The sequence below is a fragment of the Bombina bombina genome, chromosome 4 (assembly GCF_027579735.1).
Source record: "Bombina bombina isolate aBomBom1 chromosome 4, aBomBom1.pri, whole genome shotgun sequence".
In the NCBI taxonomy this organism is placed as follows: Eukaryota; Metazoa; Chordata; class Amphibia; order Anura; family Bombinatoridae; genus Bombina; species Bombina bombina.
In genome coordinates, this window is record NC_069502.1 from 745,117,057 (window position 1) to 745,139,502 (window position 22,446).

A 22,446-nucleotide genomic window follows, 5' to 3' on the forward strand; every position below is an offset into this window, starting at 1 on the left:
CCTAACACTGGTATTACGATCACCTGAAAAAGTGAGCGGTAGACCCTCTCCTGGCAAGACTCCTACCGCATTTAAAAGTCAGTAGTTAAGAGTTTTATAGGCTAACGCCATAACATAAAGCTCTTAACTAAAGTGCTAAAAAGTACACTAACACCAATAAACTACCTATTAACCCCTAAACAGAGGCCCCCCACATCGGAAACACTTAAATAAAATGTTTAACCCCTAATCTGCCGACCAGACATCGCCGCCACTTTAATAAATATATTAACCCCTAAACCACCACACTCCTGCCTCACAAACACTAGTTAAATTTTATTAACCCCTAATCTGCCATCCCTAACATCGCCGACACCTACCTACATTTATTAGCCCCTAATCTGCCGCCCCCAACGTCGCCGCTACTATATTAAATTTATTAACCCCTAAACCTAAGTCTAACCCTAACCCTAACACCCCATAACTTAAATATAATTTAAATAAAACAAAATAAATTTACTACTATTAAATAAATTATTCCTATTTAAAACTAAATACTTACCTATAAAATAAACCCTAAGCTAGCTACAATATAACTAATAGTTACATTGTAGCAAGTTTAGGATTTATTTTTATTTTACAGGCAACTTTGTATTTATTTTAACTAGGTACAATAGTTATTAAATAGTTATTAACTATTTAATAACTTCCTAGTTAAAATAAGTACAAATTTACCTGTAAAATAAATCCTAACCTAAATTACAATTACACCTAACACTACACTATCAATAAATTAATTAAATAAATTACCTACAATTAACTACAATTAAATACAATTAAATTAAATAAACTAAAGTACAAAAAAACAAACACTAAATTACAGAAAATAAAAAATTACATTTTTTTAAACTTATTACACCTAATCTAATCCCCCTAATAAAATAAAAAAGCCCCCCAAAATAATAAAATTCCCTACCCTATACTAAATTACAAATAGCCATTAAAAGGGCCTTTTGCGGGGCATCGCCCCAAAGTAATCAGCTCTTTTACCTGTAAAAAAAAATACATTACCCCCCCAACATTAAAACCCACCACCCACACACCCAACCCTACTCTAAAACCCACCCAATCCCCCCTTAAAAAACCTAACACTATCCCTTGAAGATCACCCTACCTTGAGCCATCTTCACCCAGCCGGGCACAAGTGGACGTCCAGAGGGGCAGAAGTCTTCATCCGATCTGGACAGAAGAGGACATCCAGACCTGCAGAAGGCTTCATCCAGGCGGCATCTTCTATCTTCTTCCATCCGGAGCGGAGCATCCTCTTCCATCCGACGGCGACTGAAGAATTAAGGTTCCTTTAAGTGACGTCATCCAAGATGACGTCCCTTCAATTCCGATTGGCTGATAGATTCCTATCAGCCAATCGGAATTAAGGTATGAAAAATCCTATTGGCTGATGCAATCAGCCAATAGGATTAAAGTTCAATCCTATTGGCTGATCCAATCAGCCAATAGTATTGAGCTCGCATTCTATTGGCTGATTGGAACAGCCAATAGAATGCGAGATCAATCCTATTGGCTGATTGCATCAGCCAATAGGATTTTTCCTATCTTAATTCCGATTGGCTGATAGGATTCTATCAGCCAATTGGAATTGAAGGGACGCCATCTGGATGACGTCACTTAAAGGAACCTTCATTCTTCAGTCGCCGTCGGATGGAAGAGGATGCTCCGCGTTGGATGTCTTCAAGATGGACCCGCTCCGCTCCGGATGGAAGAAGATAGAAGATGCCGCCTGGATGAAGCCTTCTGCCGGTCTGGATGTCCTCTTCTGGCCGGATCGGATGAAGACTTCTGCCCCTCTGGACGTCCACTTGTGCCCGGCTGGGTGAAGATGGCTCAAGGTAGGGTGATCTTCAAGGGGGTAGTGTTAGTTTTTTTAAAGGGAGGATTGGGTGGGTTTTAGAGTAGGGTTGGGTGTGTGAGTGGTAGGTTTTAATGTTGGGGGGTATTGTATTTTTTTACAGGTAAAAGAGCTGATTTCTTTGGGGCAATGCCCCGCAAAAGGCCCTTTTAAGAGCTACTTGTAATTTAGTATAGGGTAGGGATTTTATTATTTTGGGGGGCTTTTTTATTTTATTAGGGGGATTAGATTAGGTGTAATTAGTTTTAAAAAATTGTAATTCTTTTTTTATTTTCTGTAATTTAGTGTTTGTTTTTTTTGTACTTTAGTTTATTTAATTTAATTGTATTTAATTGTAGGTAATTTATTTAATTAATTCAATTTATTTAGATGTATTTAAATTATATTTAAGTTAGGGGGGGTGTTAGGGTTAGGGTTAGACTTAGGTTTAGGGGTTAATAAATTTAATATAGTGGCGGCGACGTTGGCGGCGGAAGATTAGGGGTTAATAAATTTAATATAGTTGCAGCGACATTGGGGGGGGGCAGATTAGGGGTTAATAAATATAATTTAGGGTTCGGCGATGTCGGGGGCAGTAGATTAGGGGTTCATAGGGATAATGTAGGTGGCGGCAGTGTACGGAGCGGCAGATTAGGGGTTAATAATATAATGTAGGTGGCGACGATGTTGAGGGTGGCAGATTAGGGGTTAATAAGTGTAAGATTAGGGGTGTTTAGATTCGTGTTAGGTGCAGACATAAAATTAATTTCCCCATAGGAAACAATGGGGCTGCGTTAGGTGTTAGTTTTTTTTTCAGCCAGCTCAGCCCCATTGTTTCCTATGGGGAAATCGTGCACGAGCACGTTTTGCCAGCTTACCTCTACCGTAAGCAGCGCTGGTATTACAGTGAGATGTGGAGCTAAATTCTGCTCAACGCTCACTTTTCTGGGGCTAATGCCGGCTTTAAGAAAACCTGTAATACCAGCGTTGGCTTAAGTGAGCGGTAAGAAAAAAAGGCTCGTTAGCCCCGCACAGCCTTACCGACAAAAACTCGTAATCTAGCCATTTGTATTTTATATTATAAGGTAATAGTGTATTAGAAAGGTGATCAGGGTGTTATCCACTGTATTTTCATTTTTTATTTTCAGTATATATTATATTTCATATATTGAAGCGCAGCATATTGTTCTATATTCTCTATTGACAACTCTGCCTAGCACTCTGTCATATACCCCTTCCCTTAAGATCAGACTTTGTGAGGTGTAACCATGGACATAAATTAATTACGTCAGGATAAGCTGTTGGCACAAGGAGTTCCACAATATGGCAAAAAGAAGTAATCACTGGTTGTAGCCAATTATGAGAGAGATTTAAGAGAAAAAAAATGAGACCAGATAGGTTGCTCTGGATAGAAGGTCGATTCATGACGTCTTTTGGGTGCTCAGTGCTGTAGTTTCTCCCAGCCTTGCCAGGATTTCAGCCTTCAACTTAGAGTAGTCCCCTGCTCAGACTCCAAATCATAGCATACCTTCTGGGTTTCTCCACTCAACAAAGGTGCCAGTATGCTATCCCATTCAATGCTGAACATTATTTTCTTTACAGCCCTTTCAAATACCAGAAGGTAACTGACCGAGATCATCTTGGTCAGAGTTTCTAATTGCACATAGGACTCAGAACTTGTGCTTTCGTTTGGAACAACCAGTATTAAATAGGTCTCTTCAAACCTAAATTCAAATATTGCACAAAATGAATTTACTAATGTTGCACAAAAATGTTTTTTTACTAAAGATCAAATACATATATAATAAAATGTATATTATAAAATGTTTTTATTATAATATAGTGCTATATATTTGGGTATAGAGCAAACATTCAAATAGAGTTTCCAACATTTTTCATATAGGAAACATATAAAATAATGTATAAAAATTATGATTAAAAACTAAATTTAAGATCTGTTGTCTAAATAATCAAAGTTCCTATACAGAAATACAGGAAACAGAACAAAAAAAGCTAAAAAAGTCTCGACTATGTTAACCCAAGCCCTGCCTAAATTGTATTAACGGGGTATTCTATATATAATTTGCCACTATTTCTCCACTCCTCCTCTGGCCAACACAGATGGATAAACAAGTGGAGTTTTCTCTGTGATTGGAGACACCACTGTCCTCACTCTGTCCTGTAGTGAGTACTATACAGAACAGACAGCAAAAAACAAAACAATAAAATAATGTGCAGTATCTTAACTGTTGTCGTGATGGACTCCAGATACCCAGTCTGGGTATCTCTGCCAAAAGAGACCTTATTTACCCTGGAACCTGTAGCTGTAGAGTTGTAAAGTGATTATAGCAAGTAGCCCACCCTAATAACAAGACAAGTCCAGTATTAAGGTGAAACACGAACAGACTTTATTGAGAAAAACACACAGCTTATATACACATTTGCCATCTGATAAGAGCCTTATCTGATCAAGTGAGCACCGTCCCTCCAGACAGGCTGGCACCTCCATAGGAGCCATAGGCACATAGAGATCCCACAATAGCAAGGTCGTAGTTTCGGGATGATCCTGATTGAGCGGCGGCTATTCCAGGGTACCATTGGAGAGCTCTGGGCCCCTAGATGTCCCAGTCCAAAAAGAAACATGATTCGTCGCTGGGGATCAGAGCGGCAACCTAGCACAGGGTACTCAGGGACAGTCCGAGGTGACAGTGTCAAATACCCCAGGTTTCCGAGTGAGTTCCCCCTTAATAATCTTCCCAACCCATGCCTATCAAAGGTATGACAAGTCCCCAGAAGAGCGGCGCTCTGGAGCAAAGGGTTTCGGTAGAAACCTAGGTGAAAATTCAGCGGGAATCTCTAGCAATCCCAGCCAGCGAATAGTTCCATAAGATTCCGACTGACTCGCCAAGGCCTGAATGGGCAAAGCGGGGTAGCCATCAGCTCTTTCAGGGCAAAGTTCAATCACTATAACAAACAAAGGGGAATTGGTGGAAAACACAATAATCCAAATATGGAAGGGGTTTTCCTGGCATCATGGTATCCGCGACAATGTTAACCCAAGCCCTGCTTGGGTTACACTCACTGGCATATGCTATATTACAGAGTTGATAAAATATGCCTCCTTCTCTGGCCAACACAGCTGGGTAAAAACAAACAGAGGTATCTCTGTAATAGGAGAGTCCAACTGACTATGCTTTTTCACATAGTGGATACTTCTGTCAGTCTTTAACAGAACAAAATTCAATCAATAAATTTTAGTAGAGTAAATGCATCTAATTTATCAACGAGTTTGGGCCACACATGCTGACCTTTCTCAAGATCTTTCAGCTTCAATTGTCGCGTACGTACTTACTTCCTCTAGAATATTTTTACCTACTTTTAACCTATATTTGTAATTAGATTGGTCTATGATTATGGCTTACACCGAAATGCGTCAGATGCCAACAGTTGACACCTTACCTGTTTTTAATTAATTTCTTTCCTCCGTTCTTGCATCTTAAAGGAATTACTAATAATGGAACTTTTAACCTTTTACCTCTGCCGACCATTGCTTGTTTGTTGTGGACTATTTATAATTAGTCCTTGTTCTCTTAGGTTTGATGTCTCTCATGGTATCCTGCTAAATCCCATGGACAGATAAGTAGCTATCATCCATGGCACTTCATATTTCAGAGGGAAATTCCTTAATGCAGCATTGGATAATAATGTTTGCTTGAGAAAAGTTTCTTTAAGTACACATAGGCCCCTATTTATCAAGGTCTGGCGGACCTGATCCGACAGTGCGGATCAGGTCCGCCAGACCTCGCTGAATACGGCGAGCAATACTGGTGCAATGCCGCCACCTGCAAACTCGCGGCCAATGGGCCGCCAGCAGGGGGGTGTCAATCAACCCGATCGTACTCGATCGGGTTGATTTCCGGCGATGTCTGTCACAGGTTATGGAGCAGCGGTCTTTGTGACCGCTGCTTCATAACACGGGGCATCAAGCTCCATATGGAGCTTGATACATATGCCCCATAGTGTCATTGATCATTGATGCTGAGTAGTAGTAGACCAGAATGCACATGGATCCATTAGAAGGAAGGACACAAGAGATGTAGAGGGTGAACTTGGGAAGACAGAATTTTTAATCCAGTATTGCCAGGTGATGTTACACCTAACATTCTCACTATTGCCAGTCCAAAAACATACCTGGTCAAAATACATTCTCCCACACAGTTTCTTGCATGCCTTAAGTGAATAGTTACTCAGAACACAGACTGTAAGATATTTTGTATTGCAAATATTGTTTTGTCTAAACCCTAACTGCTCTCATTTTTGTATTTTCACCTACAGATATAAGCAAAAAAGCACCTATAAGACGATTCAGAAGTTCCATTTGGACTCAGCAGTCGAGATTACTGGACTTTCAGCAGTGAACGACTTTTATTCTTGTATCCTTTCCTTTTAGTAATAACTACAGTGTCATCATATTTGAAACCTCTAAACTAAAATAGATTTAACTTGTACTCTGCCAATTCTATAAATGCTGTGGCATTCATCATGAAGAAAATGAATCCGCTTGAGTAAGTGAGACCTCTTTTATATGCTGGGTGTACATTCCCAGACATGGGCACCTTCTCAGCAGTAGACTTGATGCAAAATGCTCTGGGGATTAACCCCTTAAAACTCACAGGGAATGATACAGTAAATATTCAATAAATGTGTGATAAAAAGACAATGCAATAGCACTTGGTTTGACCTTCAATTGAGTAGTAGATTTTGTTCTGACAAATCAAAGTTATGTCTATTTCCACTCCCACTGCATCATGTGACAGCCATCAGCCAATAACAAATGCACATACATATATTCTGTGTATTCTCGCACATGCTCAGTAGGAGCTGGTGACTCACAAATAGTAAATGTAAAACGACTGTGCTCATTTTGTTAATGGAAGTAAATTGGAAAGTTGTTTAAAACTGCATGCTCTATCTAAATCATGAAAGTTTAATTTTGAGTGTCCCTTTAAAAAAATATAAAATGGAAGCCTTTGTTACAAATATTTGTAGAGATGTAAGGACCATTGTTTGGATTTTGTTACAACTGTTGGCCAAGAGATGAGAATCAGTGTTTGTGTTTGTATGTTTGAAATGGGGATTAACTGTAGTGACAATTCAAATGTATGTATATTGTGATGTGAATCTTGTTTAAAGGGACACTGAACCCAAATTTTTTCTTTCGTGATTAAGATAGAGCATGAAATTTTAAGCAACTTTCTAATTTACGCCTATTATCAAATTTTCTTCATGTAAGTTTAGATGCCGGCCCATTTTTGGTGAACAACCTGGGTTGTTATTGCTGATTGGTGGATAAATTCATCAACCAATAATAAAGTGCTGTCCAGAGTGCTGAACAACAACAAAAAAACTTAGATGCGTTCTTTTTCAAATAAAGAAAGCAAGAGAATGAAGAAAAATTGATAATAGGAGTAAATTAGAAAGTTGCTTAAAATTGCATGCTCTATCTGAATCCCAAAAGAAAAAATTTGGGTTCAGTGTCCCTTTTAAAGAATTACAATTTAATTAATAATAACTAATTATGGAAATTAGAATATGTAATGTTATAGATATCAAGCAGCCAAATAAAATGTTAAAAAAATAATAATTTTGTCAAAATAAACAGTGACTGTCTAGTTTCATACTTTATAATATTTTTTATTGACTTTTGGTGTGTTATTAGCGCATACTTCACTACCTATATTATACTACACCTTTGAAAGTAAAAATAAAAAGTGTTTAGTTGTGCCAAACATATACACAGCTTTCAGATGTATATACTGGCAGCTAGCCATTAGAATAAGCAAATATTCCCAAATTGGATAGGGACTATATTTACTATCAAATATTTAAATGAGGGTAGGAAAGTACTTCTGCCTAGGAAAGCAGCCTAATCCAAGAAGTAGCCTAGAAAAAAATTGTACATAATCTATTTTACTTGATGTTTCGTGTCTATAATCTATTTAAAGTGTTTGTAAAGTTTCTTAATGTAATGCACAGTATATACAAAAAGTCTCCAAAACAGGAACAGTTTCATTGATTACATTTTTCTAAGACGCTTTATTTGTAAAATATTTACCATTTTGTGAAGGTAAACATTGGGCTGTTCCTATGCCCACTGGATGCCATTTGGGGCATGCAACAATTGGATGAAGCTAATTACTCAGCTAAATAAAGGATAAGATGCGGGCGGAGGAACAGCGCAACGTTTGCCTTCACAAAATGGTAAATATTTTACAAATAAAACATCTTAGAAAAATGTAATCAATGAAAGTGCCCCTGTTTTGCAGACTAAGGGGTCAATTTATTAAGCAGCCGATGCTGCATCGAATCCCCATCGTTACAGGTCCACCTGAAGTGGAAGTTAAGAAGCAGCGGTTGTAAGACCGCTGCTCCTTAAAGGGACACTCAGGTCAAATTAAAATTACATGCTGTATCTGAATCATGAAAATTTAAACAACTTTCCAATTTACTTCCATTGAAAAAAATGTGCACATTCTTTTATATTTACACTTTTTTGAGTCACCAGCTCCTACTGAGCATGTGCAAGAATTCAGACTATACGTATATGCAATTGTGATTGGCTGATTGCTATCACATGGTACAGGGAGAGTGGAAATATACATAACTTTGAAATTTGTTAGAAAAAAATCTACAACTCATTTGAAATTCAGAGTAAATGCTATTGTATTGTCTTGTTATCTTGCATTTGTTGATTATGCAAATCTTCTGTGTTTACTGGTCCTTTCATTTCTCTGCTTCCTTTTAGGTGGCGGACTGAAATCATCCCGATCTGATTGTGATGATTGACAACCCCTGCTAGTGGCCAGTGAGCAGGGGGCGGCATAGCACAAGCATTTCACCAGAAATGCTTGTGCAGTGTTAAATGCTGACTGCGTATGCTGTCGGCATTTATCAAGGTCGAGCGGACATGATTTGCTACATCGAATCATGTCTGCTCGACCATTAATACATCTACTCCTAATTGTATATATACTTTGCATTACAATTAAGAAACTTTGCAATCACTGTAACCTGAAACTGAAATTAGGTTAAAACTTAGACCTTTTTCTCTTGTAAGGTGTATCCAGTCCACGGATCATCCATTACTTGTGGGATATTCTCATTCCCAACAGGAAGTTGGAAGAGGACACCCACAGCAGAGCTGTCTATATAGCTCCTCCCCTCACTGCCATACCCAGTCATACTCTTGCAACTCTCAACAAACATGGAGGTAGTAAGAGAGAAGTGGTGAAATGTAGCTGTTATTTTACAAAAGTTTATTATTTTTAAATGGTACCGGAGTTGTACTATTTTGTTCCAGGCAGAAAAATAGAAGAATCTGCCTGTGATTTCTATGATCTTAGCAGGTTGTAACTAAGATCCATTGCTGTTCTCACACATGACTGAAGAGAGAGATAACTTCAGCGGGGGAATGGCGTGCAGGTTATCCTGCTATGAGATATGTGCAGTTAAGATTTTTCTAGAAGATGTGAAATGCTAGAAAATGCTGCTGATGCCAAATTTATGTAAGGTAAGCCTGAATGCAGTGATTTAATAGAGACTGGTATCATGCTTACTTTCTGAGGTAATACTCTTTTATATTTACAATATAAAACGTTTGCTGGCATGTTTAAACGTTTTTTTATATATACTTTGGTGATAAAACTTTATTGGGGCCTAGTTTTTTTTCCACATGGCTGGCTTAAATTTGCCTAGAAACAGTTTCCTGAGGCTTTCCACTGTGTTACTATGAGTGGGAGGGGCCTAGTTTAGCGCTTTTTTGCGCAGTAACTTTTACAGACTGAGACATCCAGCTTCACCCAAGGGTCTTCTGAATGCTATAGGACTTCTCTAAAGGTCTCTTAGGCTTTCCAAAATCGTTTGTTGGGGAAGGTAGGCCCACAGCAAGGCTGTGGCAGTTGGTGTGACTGTTAAAAAACGTCTATATCGTTTTTTTGATCCGGTTTTTGAACTAAGGGGTTTATCATCCATTTGCAAGTGGGTGCAATGCTCTGTTAGCTTATTATACACACTGTAAAAATTTTGTTTGATTTACTGCCTTTTTTCACTGTTTTTCAAATTCTGACAAAATTTGTTTCTCTTAAAGGCACAGTACCGTTTATTATATTTGCTTGTTAACTTGATTTAAAGTGTTTTCCAAGCTTGCTAGTCTCATTGCTAGTCTGTATAAACATGTCTGACATAGAGAAAACTCCTTGTTCATTATGTTTAAAAGCCATTGTGGAGCCCCCTCTTAGAATGTGTACCAAATGTACTGATTTCACTTTAAGCAATAAAGATCATATTCTGTCTTTAAAAAATTTATCACCCGAGGAATCTGACGAGGGGGAAGTTATGCCGACCAACTCTCCCCACGTGTCAGATCCTTTGACTCCCGCTCAAGGGACTCACGCTCAAATGGCGCCAAGTACATCTAGGGCGCCCATAGCGTTTACTTTACAAGACATGGCGGCAGTCATGGATAATACACTGTCAGCGGTATTAGCCAGACTACCTGAATTTAGAGGAAAGCGAGATAGCTCTGGAGTTAGACGAAATACAGAGCATACTGATGCTTTAAGAGCTATGTCTGATAATGCCTCACAATATGCAGAAGCTGAAGAAGGAGAGCTTCTTTCTGTGGGTGATATTTCTGACTCAGGGAAGATGATGCAACCTGATTCTGATATTTCTACATTTAAATTTAAGCTTGAACACCTCCGCGTGTTACTCAGGGAGGTTTTAGCTGCTCTGAATGACTGTGATACAATTGCAGTGCCAGAGAAATTGTGTAGACTGGATAAATACTATGCAGTGCCAGTGTGTACTGTTGTTTTTCCAATACCTAAAAGGTTTACAGAAATTATTACTAAGGAATGGGATAGACCAGGTGTGCCGTTCTCTCCCCCTCCTATTTTTAGAAAAATGTTTCCAATAGACGCCACCACACGGGACTTATGGCAGACAGTTCCTAAGGTGGAGGGAGCAGTTTCTACTCTAGCAAAGCGTACTACTATCCCTGTCGAGGACAGTTGTGCTTTCTTAGATACAATGGATAAAAAATTAGAGGTTTACCTTAAGAAAATGTTTATTCAACAAGGTTTTATCCTACAGCCCCTTGCATGCATTGCTCCTGTCACTGCTGCTGCGGCGTTCTGGTTTGAGTCTCTGGAAGAGGCTTTACAGGTAGCGACTCCATTGGATGACATACTTGACAAGCTTAGAGCACTTAAGCTAGCCAATTCTTTTGTTTCTGATGCCATTGTTCATTTGACTAAACTAACGGCTAAGAATTCTGGTTTTGCTATCCAGGCGCGCAGAGCGCTATGGCTTAAATCATGGTCAGCTGACGTTACTTCAAAGTCTATGCTGCTTAACATTCCCTTCAAGGGGCAGACCCTATTCGGGCCTGGTTTGAAGGAGATTATTGCTGATATCACTGGAGGAAAAGGTCATGCCCTTCCTCAGGATAGGTCCAAATCAAGGGCCAAACAGTCTAATTTTCGTGCCTTTCGAAACTTCAAGGCAAGTGCGGCATCAACTTCCTCTAATGCAAAACAAGAGGGAACTTTTGCTCAGTCCAAGATGGTCTGGAGACCTAACCAGACCTGGAACAAGGGTAAGCAGGCCAAAAAGCCTGCTGCTGCCTCTAAGACAGCATGAAGGAACGGCCCCCTATCCGATAACGGATCTAGTAGGGGGCAGACTTTCGCTCTTCGCCCAGGCGTGAGCAAGAGATGTTCAGGATCCCTGGGCGTTGGAAATTATATCCCAGGGATATCTTCTGGACTTCAAGGCTTCCCCCCCAAAAGGGAGATTTCACCTTTCACAATTATCTGCAAACCAGATAAAGAGAGAGGCATTCTTACACTGTGTACAAGACCTGCTAGTTATGGGAGTGATCCATCCAGTTCCAAAGGAGGAACAGGGACAGGGTTTTTACTCAAATCTGTTTGTAGTTCCCAAAAAAGAGGGAACCTTCAGACCAATCTTGGATCTAAAGATCTTAAACAAATTCCTCAGAGTTCCTTCATTCAAGATGGAGACTATTCGTACCATCCTTCCTATGATCCAGGAGGGTCAATACATGACTACAGTGGATTTAAAGGATGCTTATCTTCACATTCCGATACACAAAGATCATCATCGGTTTCTCAGGTTTGCCTTTCTAGACAGGCATTACCAGTTTGTAGCTCTTCCCTTTGGGCTAGCTACAGCCCCAAGAATTTTTACGAAGGTTCTGGGGTCGCTTCTGGCGGTCCTAAGGCCGCGGGGCATAGCAGTGGCCCCTTATTTAGACGACATCCTAATTCAGGCGTCAAACTTCCAAATTGCCAAGTCTCATACGCACATAGTGTTGGCATTTCTGAGGTCGCATGGGTGGAAGGTGAACGAGGAAAAGAGTTCTCTATCCCCCCTTACAAAAGTTTCCTTCCTAGGGACTCTGATAGATTCTGTAGAAATGAAAATTTACCTGACGGAGTCCAGGTTATCAAAACTTCTAAATTCCTGCCGTGTTCTTTATTCCATTCCTCGCCCTTCGGTGGCTCAGTGCATGGAAGTAATCGGCTTAATGGTAGCGGCAATGGACATAGTGCCGTTTGCACGCCTACATCTCAGACCGCTGCAACTTTGCATGCTCAGTCAGTGGAATGGGGATTACACAGATTTGTCCCCTCTACTAAATCTGGATCAAGAGACCAGGGATTCTCTTCTCTGGTTGCTATCTCGGGTCCATCTGTCCAAAGGTATTACCTTTCGCAGGCCAGATTGGACAATTGTGATGACAGATGCCAGCCTTCTAGGTTGGGGTGCAGTCTGGAACTCCCTGAAGGCTCAGGGATCGTGAACTCAGGAGGAGTCACTCCTTCCAATAAACATTCTGGAACTAAGAGCGATATTCAATGCTCTTCAGGCTTGGCCTCATCTAGCGACAATGAGGTTCATCAGATTTCAGTCGGACAACATCACGACTGTGGCTTACATCAACCATCAAGGAGGAACAAGGAGTTCCCTAGCGATGTTAGAAGTCTCAAAGATAATTCGCTGTACAGAGATTCACTCTTGCCACCTATCAGCTATCCATATCCCAGGTGTAGAGAACTGGGAGGCGGATTTTCTAAGTCGACAGACTTTTCATCCAGGGGAGTGGGAACTCCATCCGGAGGTGTTTGCACAATTGGTTCAGCGTTGGGGCAAACCAGAACTGGATCTCATGGCGTCTCGCCAAAACGCCAAGCTTCCTTGTTACGGATCCAGGTCCAGGGACCCCAAGGCAACGCTGATAGATGCTCTAGCAGCGCCTTGGTCCTTCAACCTGGCTTATGTGTTTCCACCGTTTTCTCTGCTCCCTCGGCTGATTGCCAAAATCAAGCAGGAGAGAGCATCGGTGATCTTGATAGCGCCTGCGTGGCCACGCAGGACTTGGTATGCAGATCTGGTGGACATGTCATCCTTTCCACCATGGACTCTGCCGCTGAGACAGGACCTTCTACTTCAAGGTCCTTTCAACCATCCAAATCTAGTTTCTCTAAGGTTGACTGCCTGGAGATTGAACGCTTGATTTTATCAAAGTGTGGTTTCTCCGAGTCAGTCATTGATACCTTAATTCAGGCACGAAAGCCTGTCACCAGGAAAATCTTTCATAAGAGATGGCGGAAATATCTTTATTGGTGTGAATCCAAGGGCTACTCATGGAGTAAGGTCAGGATTCCCAGGATATTGTATTTTCTCCAAGAAGGATTGGGGAAAGGATTGTCAGCTAGTTCCTTAAAGGGACAGATTTCTGCGCTATCTATTCTTTTGCACAAGCGTCTGGCGGATGTCCCAGACGTTCAGGCATTTTGTCAGGCTTTAGTTAGAATCAAGCCTGTGTTTAAACCTGTTGCTCCACCATGGAGTTTAAATTTGGTTCTTAAAGTTCTTCAGGGGGTTCCGTTTGAACCTCTTCATTCCATAGATATCAAACTTTTATCTTGGAAAGTTCTTTTTTTTGGTAGCTATTTCCTCGGCTCGTAGAGTTTCCGAGTTATCTGCCTTACAATCTGATTCTCCTTATCTGATCTTCCATGCAGATAAGGTAGTTCTGCATACCAAACCTGGGTTTTTACCTAAGGTGGTATCTAATAAGAATATCAATCAAGAGATTGTTGTTCCGTCTTTGTGTCCTAATCCTTCTTCAAAGAAGGAACGTCTATTACACAATCTGGACGTGGTTCGTGCTTTAAAGTTTTACTTACAAGCTACTAAAGATTTTCGTCAAACATCTGCTTTGTTTGTTGTCTACTCTGGACAGAGGAGAGGTCAAAAGGCTTCGGCAACCTCTCTTTCTTTTTGGCTAAAAAGCATAATCCGCTTAACCTATGAGACTGCTGGCCAGCAGCCTCCAGAAAGGATTACAGCTCATTCTACTAGAGCTGTGGCTTCCACATGGGCCTTTAAAAATTAGGCTTCTGTTGAACAGATTTGCAAGGCGGCGACTTGGTCTTCGCTTCATACTTTTTCAAAATTCTACAAATTTGATACTTTTGCTTCTTCTGAGGCTATTTTTGGGAGAAAGGTTTTACAGGCAGTGGTACCTTCCATTTAATTACCTGCCTTGTCCCTCCCTTCATCCGTGTACTTTAGCTTTGGTATTGGTATCCCACAAGTAATGGATGATGGACTGGATACACCTTACAAGAGAAAACATAATTTATGCTTACCTGATAAATTTATTTCTCTTGTGGTGTATCCAGTCCACGGCCCGCCCTGTCATTTTAAGGCAGGTATTTTTTTATTTTAAACTACAGTCACCACTGCACCCTATGGTTTCTCCTTTCTATGTTTGTTTTTGGTCGAATGACTGGATATGGCAGTGAGGGGAGGAGCTATATAGACAGCTCTGCTGTGGGTGTCCTCTTGCAACTTCCTGTTGGGAATGAGAATATCCCACAAGTAATGGATGATCCGTGGACTGGATACACCACAAGGGAAATAAATTTATCAGGTAAGCATAAATTATGTTTTTTTGAGTATTTTATACCTCATCTGTCCCTGTACTGTTAGGTTGAGTTTGAATACAACTATGAAACAATGGGCTGTCCTGCACTGTTTTATTTCTCCGTATTTTGAGCATACTTCTAACTTAATTGACTAGTCAAATTTTGGTTAGAAAATTAGCAGAAGAGTGGGTTTATTTACCCATTTTTTTCTCCTTAACCCTTTCATCCATATACATTGTTTTTTTGTGATTAACCCTTTGAGTGCTAATGACGGCTCTGAGCCGTCACAGAGTTTCTCACTCTGGTGCTAATGACGGCTCAGAGCCGTCATGAGCACTCTCCCACCTTGAGGGAGATCTGGGGGCTCCTTACTGCTCCTACCCCGGCGATCGTGCCTGTAGAGTGACAGGCATCGCCGGGGCTTCACGTGATGCGCGGTGATGTCACGTGCAAGTACGTGATGACGTCACCGCGCAACTTTATTTATACTTAACAATGTTAAGTATAGGAGGAGGGGGCATGCTGCTTAGAAGCCTGTATCTCAGGCATCTAAGCAGCTACAGACCCCCAAGACCCATTGTTGGAAAGGTAATCGCTTAACATTCCCAGCAGTGTAAGTATTGTTTTCAAAAATAAAATAAAAAAAATAAAATATTAGCACCCAGGTGAGAAATGGCTTAGCAGCCAAAGGGTTAAAATTAATACATTTAGAGATAAGTATAAGTTGTAGTACTACACATAAACCAGGGTTTCATATCTGAATTTTGGCCTTTTATTTTCAGTTTGGATATCTTACTGAAAGGGGGTGCAAGGGCTCTTAAAATGAATTGTGTGAGTTTTAAAAATGTGAACTTGCATTCATTTTTGTCAATGTTTATATATCAATTAACGCCTGTTTTATATAGCTCAGGGAAAGGAGACCTACATTAATTTTAGATCGTAAGTCTCACTATAATGTAATTTATACCTAATAGAGCCTTTAGACAATTTTAGTTTATGTCACAGAGATAAAAAAAAATTGTGAAGCATGCTTGTGCTCACTTCTGTTATTGGGACACTCAAGTCAAAATACACTTTTATAATTCAGAAAGAGCATGCAGTTTTTTTTTGTTTTTGTTTTTTTTTTAAATAATTTTTATTTGAGGTTCATTTAAAGGCATACAATATTGCATAAATAAATTCTTATGTCACATGAGATAAGGTATCAATTTTACAAGGAGTACCGACCATGAAAATTGGATTATATAATAAAAAAAACACAGAGCTAATAATATATGTACCATGTGAACATTGTATTAATGGAGTGTCTGTCACCCAGGGACCTTCTAAATGATACAGTAGGCCTCTCTTGGACCCTCTAACATAAACAAAAGTTTTTGAGTACAAGAAGGTGATTTCAAACCTAGGAGACCACTTATGGAACTCAAATGATAAACCTCATTTTTATAGTGCTTTATATCATGCATAACAAATAAACTTAGAACATTTTTCTTGTAACTCGATAGGCCACTATTGGACCTAACTGAAATATTAACTCAAGGTGGGAGAAAAAAATTATTTAGCACGTTCAAGTTAAGTGAGAATATGGTTCTGCTATGTAGATAATATGGTAAAATAAATAAGTATAGATAGAATCAAGTTAAGTGAGAATATGGTTCTGCTATGTAGATAATATGGTAAAATAAATAAGTATAGATAGAATCAAGTTAAGTGAGAATATGGTTCTGCTATGTAGATAATATGGTAAAATAAATAAGTATAGATAGAATCAAGTTAAGTGAGAATATGGTTCTGCTATGTAGATAATATGGTAAAATAAATAAGTATAGATAGAATCAAGTTAAGTGAGAATATGGTTCTGCTATGTAGATAATATGGTAAAATAAATAAGTATAGATAGAATCACGTTAAGTGAGAATATGGTTCTGCTATGTAGATAATATGGTAAAATAAATAAGTATAGATAGAATCAAGTTAAGTGAGAATATGGTTCTGCTATGTAGATAATATGGTAAAATAAATAAGTATAGATAGATTGTGGAATAGGCAAGAGAAGCCGCGTAGTTAACCCTCCTGAATTAGGAGGTTCATTATGGGGATGGGGATGGGGGGGGAAGGTGGTAAGTTGAATGCGATGAATAAAGTATGTAGCTGAGGAGGCATTTAAATTGTAGAGTGTCAGAGTTGTTTAGGGTAGTATAACAACAGCATAAACAGCAAATATTAAATATAATGTAGAAGGTAAGGAAACCATGAATGTGGGTCCAGCCCACCATAATGTCGTAGCTAACGTGTCATTGCTAAGCCACGCGTCACCCCAATAGAGACCACATTGACAGGTTAATAGATTTGCACATCATAACTTGCAGGTCATAAAGAAAAACACACAAACTGGCTTTTTAGGCAAACAAAAAAAACGTAAGCAGGGTTGCTATAGATGACATTGTCTCAAACATAACAGATATAAGGACTTGGATTACCATATCTGATAATAGAATGTAATAGCAGTATGGAAACAGAGATGGGCTCAAGAGTAAAACTATTATACACTTAAATCAACCATTTGGAAAGAGCCAGGCTTAGCATTGGGTGCCCTAATCATCATAGGGAATATATAGCAGTAATAATTCAAAGCATGCTAAACCAAAAATACTCAAGTCCCTCTGGATTCTATAGACATATGGCTTGTGTGGAGTACTGTAATAAGTATAGGTGTGAATAGGAATTGAAAATAGTATACATGAGGGGAGCAATATTTTATGTTAGATATGCTAGTAGATAAAATAGAATATAGAGTGCCGCCCCGGCCGCGGGCAACCGCACCACAGTCCACAAATCAGCAGCGTTGCAAAGAATGGAGTGCGTGGGATCCTCAATCTAAACATAAATATACTAAAAATGCAAATTCAATTCCCAATCAGTTTTCTCTGTAATATAGCTATCTTAACAACTAAGGCAAAAATTCAAAATGCAATACCTCGTGGTCGTTCCGGTTAGAGTAGATCCAAATAGTTGCTATAGCGGATAGTGTAAAACCTGCCAAATGTGTCTCCACAGAAGCAGTGCAGCTTAATTACAAGTGTAAAACATAAATTTTGTGAGGGTCACTTAATAATATCCCCAAAATTAGTAATTTTTTTCAGGAGCTCATGTAATGTGCGTCTTTTCTCCTCAGTGGCTAGCTCCACCCCCCAGAGCATGCAGTTTTAAGACACTTTCCAATTTACTTCCATTATCACATTTTGCAGTCTTTTTATATACCCACTTTCTGGGGAACAAGATCCTACTGAGCATGAGAACAAGCTCACAGCGTATACGTATACTAGTCTGTGATTGGCTGATGTCTGTCACATGATACAGGGGGCCGGAAAATGGGACAAAAAATAAATTTGTCAGAAAAAAATCTACTGATTATTTGAAATTCAGAGTAAGTGTTATTGCATTATCTTTTTATTATGCACTTGTTAATTATGCAATTCTACTGCATTGAGTGGTCCTTTAAATGTTGACAAAGCTGTACCAGCAAACATGGAGGAAAAATGAGTCCATCGTTCATGTAGCTTTTTAATAATTATGTTTCCCATACACTGTAATTATTTATTTTGAGGTCCTAGCTCCCAGTTTATCTTGGTCATTGGGCTTTTGTTTGATTTGGGTAGAGAGGAGGAAATTCTTACAGTGACTAACCATGGTAAAGTGTGAAAAGCTAAACAAATTGTCTAGAAATAGTGAATTTTACCCCTTGTATTGTTTTGTTTTTTGTTTTTATGCATTACTATGTATATTGAAGAATAAAAAAATAAAATCAAGACATTTGTCCTAAACACATTTAATCTAGATATTGTTGTTGCTGGTGGAAGTAATCGTACATTAGAAGTTTTTGATCTCAATGTTGGATGCAGTGTGGCAGTGGCTCCTGATGCCCATTCAAGAGCAGTTCACCAAATCTGCCAAAATCAGGTAAGAATATGGGGTTTTGGAAGCTATGTTCTATAGAGTCTAGCATTAAAGATGGAATTTACATGTAAAAGCCTTTCATTTGCTGGAATACATTCATTTGTTTGTTTTTCATTGATTTTATAATTAATTTCTAACTTTAATAAATGTACTATAATAATTGTACATAGTTTAATTTTCTCATCAAAATCTAGCAGGAGACTAAAGTTAAAAAATAAAAACCCCAAAAAACAGTCATAGGAATGACACATCCATATTCTACCATTTTTTTAATACCTGAAAAAAGAAATATTTCTCTTGTTAAGTGTATCCAGTCCACGGATCATCCATTACTTATGGAATATATTCTCCTTCCCAACAGGAAGCTGCAAGAGTCCACCCACAGCAAAGCTGCTATATAGCTCCTCCCCTAACTGCCATATTCAGTCATTCTCTTGCAAGCCTCAACATAGATAGGAGGTTGTGAGAGTCTGTGGTGCTTTCTACTTAGTTTATTCTTCAATCAAAAGTTTGTTATTTTTTAAATGGCACCGGAGTGTGCTGTTTATCTCAGGCAGTATTTGGAAGAAGAATCTGCCTGCGTTTTTCTATGATCTTAGCAGACGTAACTGAGATCCATTTGCTGTTCTCACACATTCTGAGGAGTGAGGTACTTCAGAGGGGGAATGGCGTGCAGGTTTTCCTGCAGATAAGGTATGTGCAGTAAAATATTTTTCTAGGAATGGAATTGACTAAGAAAATACTGCTGATACCGAAGTAATGTAAGTAAAGCCTTAAATGCAGCGATAGCGACTGGTATCAGGCTTATTAATAGAGATACATACTCTTGTAAAAATGTGTTTTAAAACGTTTGCTGGCATGTTTAATCGTTTTTAACATATGTTTGGTGATAAAACTTATTGGGGCCTAAGTTTTTTTCCACATGGCTGGCTTAAATTTTGCATAGAAACAATTTCCACTGTTATAGTATAAAAGTTACAGTTGGTGCAGTTAAAATTACAAACAGTGACATTCAGCTTCCCTCAGCAGTCCCCTGCATGCTATAGGACATCTCTGAAGGGCTCAAAAGGGCTTCAAAAGTAGGAGCTGTTATGACTGTTTAAAACATATTTTTCGTTTTGTTAATCTGTTTTTTGTATTAAGGGGTTAATCATCCATTTGAAAGTGGGTGCAATGCTCTGCTAACTTGTTACATACACTGTAAAAATTTTGTTAGTTTAACTGCCTTTTTTTTTTCACTGTTATTTCAAATTTTGGCAAAATTTGTTTCTCTTAAAGGCACAGTAACGTTTTATATATTTGCTTGTTAACTTGATTTAAAGTGTTTTCCAAGCTTACTAGTCTCATTATTAGTCTGTTCTAACATGTCTGACATAGAGGAAGCTCTGTGTTCATTATGTTTTAAAGCCATGGTGGAACCCCATCTTAGAATGTGTACCAGATGTACTGATTTCATGTTAAACAATAAAGATCATTTTTTGTCTTTAAAAACATTATCACCAGAGGATTCTGTCGTGGGGGTAGTTATGCCGACTAACTCTCCCCACGTGTCAGACCTTTTGACTCCCGCTTTAGGGACTCACGCTCAAATGGCGCCAAGTACATCAAGGGCACCCATAGCGTTTCTTTACCAGGGGGATTCTGTCGAGGGGAAAGTTATGCCGACTAACTCTCCCCACGTGTCAGACCCTTCGACTCCCGCTTCAGGGACTCACGCTCAAATGGCGCCAAGTACATCAAGGGCGCCCATAGCGTTTATTTTACAAGACATGGCAAAGGTGGTGAATAATATTCTGGCAGCAGTATTAGTCAGACTACCTGAAATTAAAGGAAAGCAGTTAGCTCTGGGGGTAGATACAGAGCATACAGACGCTTTAAGAACCATGTATGATACTACCTCACAATATGCTTAGTCTGTGGGTGATTTTTTTTTTTTTTTTTGACTCAGGGAAGATGATTTAACCTGATTCTGATATTTCTACATTTAAAATTTATGCTTGAGAACCTCCACTTGTTGCTCAGGGGAGGCTTTGGCTGCTCTGAATGAATGTGTACAATCGCAGGGCCAGAGAAATTGTGTAGACTGGATAAATAATATGCAGTGCCGGTGTGTACTGATGTTTTTCCAATACCTAAAGAGGTTTACTAAAAAAAAAAAAAAAAAATTTTTAATAAGGAATGGGATAGACCAGGTGTGCCGTTCTCTTCCCCTCCTATTTTTTAGAAGAATGTTTTCTAATAGTTACCACCACACGGGACTTCTGGCAGACAGTTCCTAAGGTGGAGAGAAGAGTTTCTACTCTAGCTAAGCGTACCACTACCTCTGACGAGGACAGTTGTGCTTTTTAGATCCAATGGATAAAAAATGTTTATTCAACAGGGTTTTATCCTGCAGCCCCTTGCATACATTGCTTCTGTCACTGCTGCTGCGGCGTTCTGGGTTGAGTCTCTTGATGAGGCTTTACAGTTAAGCGACTCCATTGGATGAATATATTTGACAAGCTTATGCTAGCCAATTCCTTTGTTTTCTGATGCCTTGTTCATTTGACTAGACTAACGGCTAAGAATTCTGTTTTTTTACTATACTGGCGCGCAGAGCGCTATGGCTTATATCATGGTCAGCTGTCGTGACTTTAATAAATAAGCTACTTAACTTCCCTTCAAGGGGCAGACCCTATTCGGGCCTGGTTTGAAGGAGATTATTGCTTATATCACTGGAGGAAAAGGTCATGCCCTTCCTCAGGATAGGTCTAAATCAAGGGGCAAAAAAAAAAAAAAAAAAAGAGTCTAATTTTCGTACCTTTTAAAAACTTCAGGGCAGGTGTGGCATCCTCTTCCTCTAAGGCAAAACAAGAGGGAATTTTTGCTCAGTCCAAGGCGGTCTGGAGACAATCGGACCTGGAACAAAGATAAGCAGGCCAAGGAGCCTGCTGCTGCCTCTAAGGCAGCATGAAGGAACGGACCCCTATCCGGTAACGGATCCTATAGGGGGCAGACTTTCATTCTTTGCCCAGGCGTGGGCAAGAGATGCCCAGGATCCCTAGGCATTGCAATTTATATCCCAGAGATATCTTCTGGATTTCAAAGATTCCCCCCCCCAAAAAAAAGGGGAGATTTCGCCTTTCACAATTATCTGCAAACCAGATAAAGAAGGAGGCATTCTTACATTGTGTACGAGATCCATCCAGTTCCAAGAGAGGAACAGGACAGAGTTTTTACTCAAATCTGTTTGTGGTTCCCAAGGAGAGGGAACCTTCAGACCTATTTTGGATCTAAAGATCTTAAACAAATTCCTCAGAATTCCGTCATTTAAGATGGAAACTATTCGTACCATCTTAACTATGATCCAGGAGAGTCAATAGAGGACTACAATGGATTTGAAGGATGCTTATCCTCACATTGTGATGCATAAAGATCACCATCGTTTTTCAGGTTTGCCTTTCTAGACAGGCATTACCAGTTTGTAGCTCTTTCCTTTGGGATATCTACAGCCCCAAGAATCTTTATGGAGGTTCTGGGGTCGCTTTGGCGGTCCTTAGACCGCAGGGCATAGAAGTGGCCCCTTATTTAGACGACATCCTG

General features: G+C 39.4%; 1 protein-coding gene across 1 annotated transcript in view; it reads left to right on the forward strand.

The window, feature by feature from the left end:
* Positions 1-22,446, forward strand: part of WDR27 (WD repeat domain 27) — an 896,914-nt gene that overhangs the window by 412,216 nt on the left and 462,252 nt on the right. The window contains 2 exon segments of the mRNA XM_053712226.1: positions 6,221-6,318; positions 18,746-18,867. Of these exon segments, the coding sequence (XP_053568201.1) occupies positions 6,221-6,318; positions 18,746-18,867 (220 nt within the window).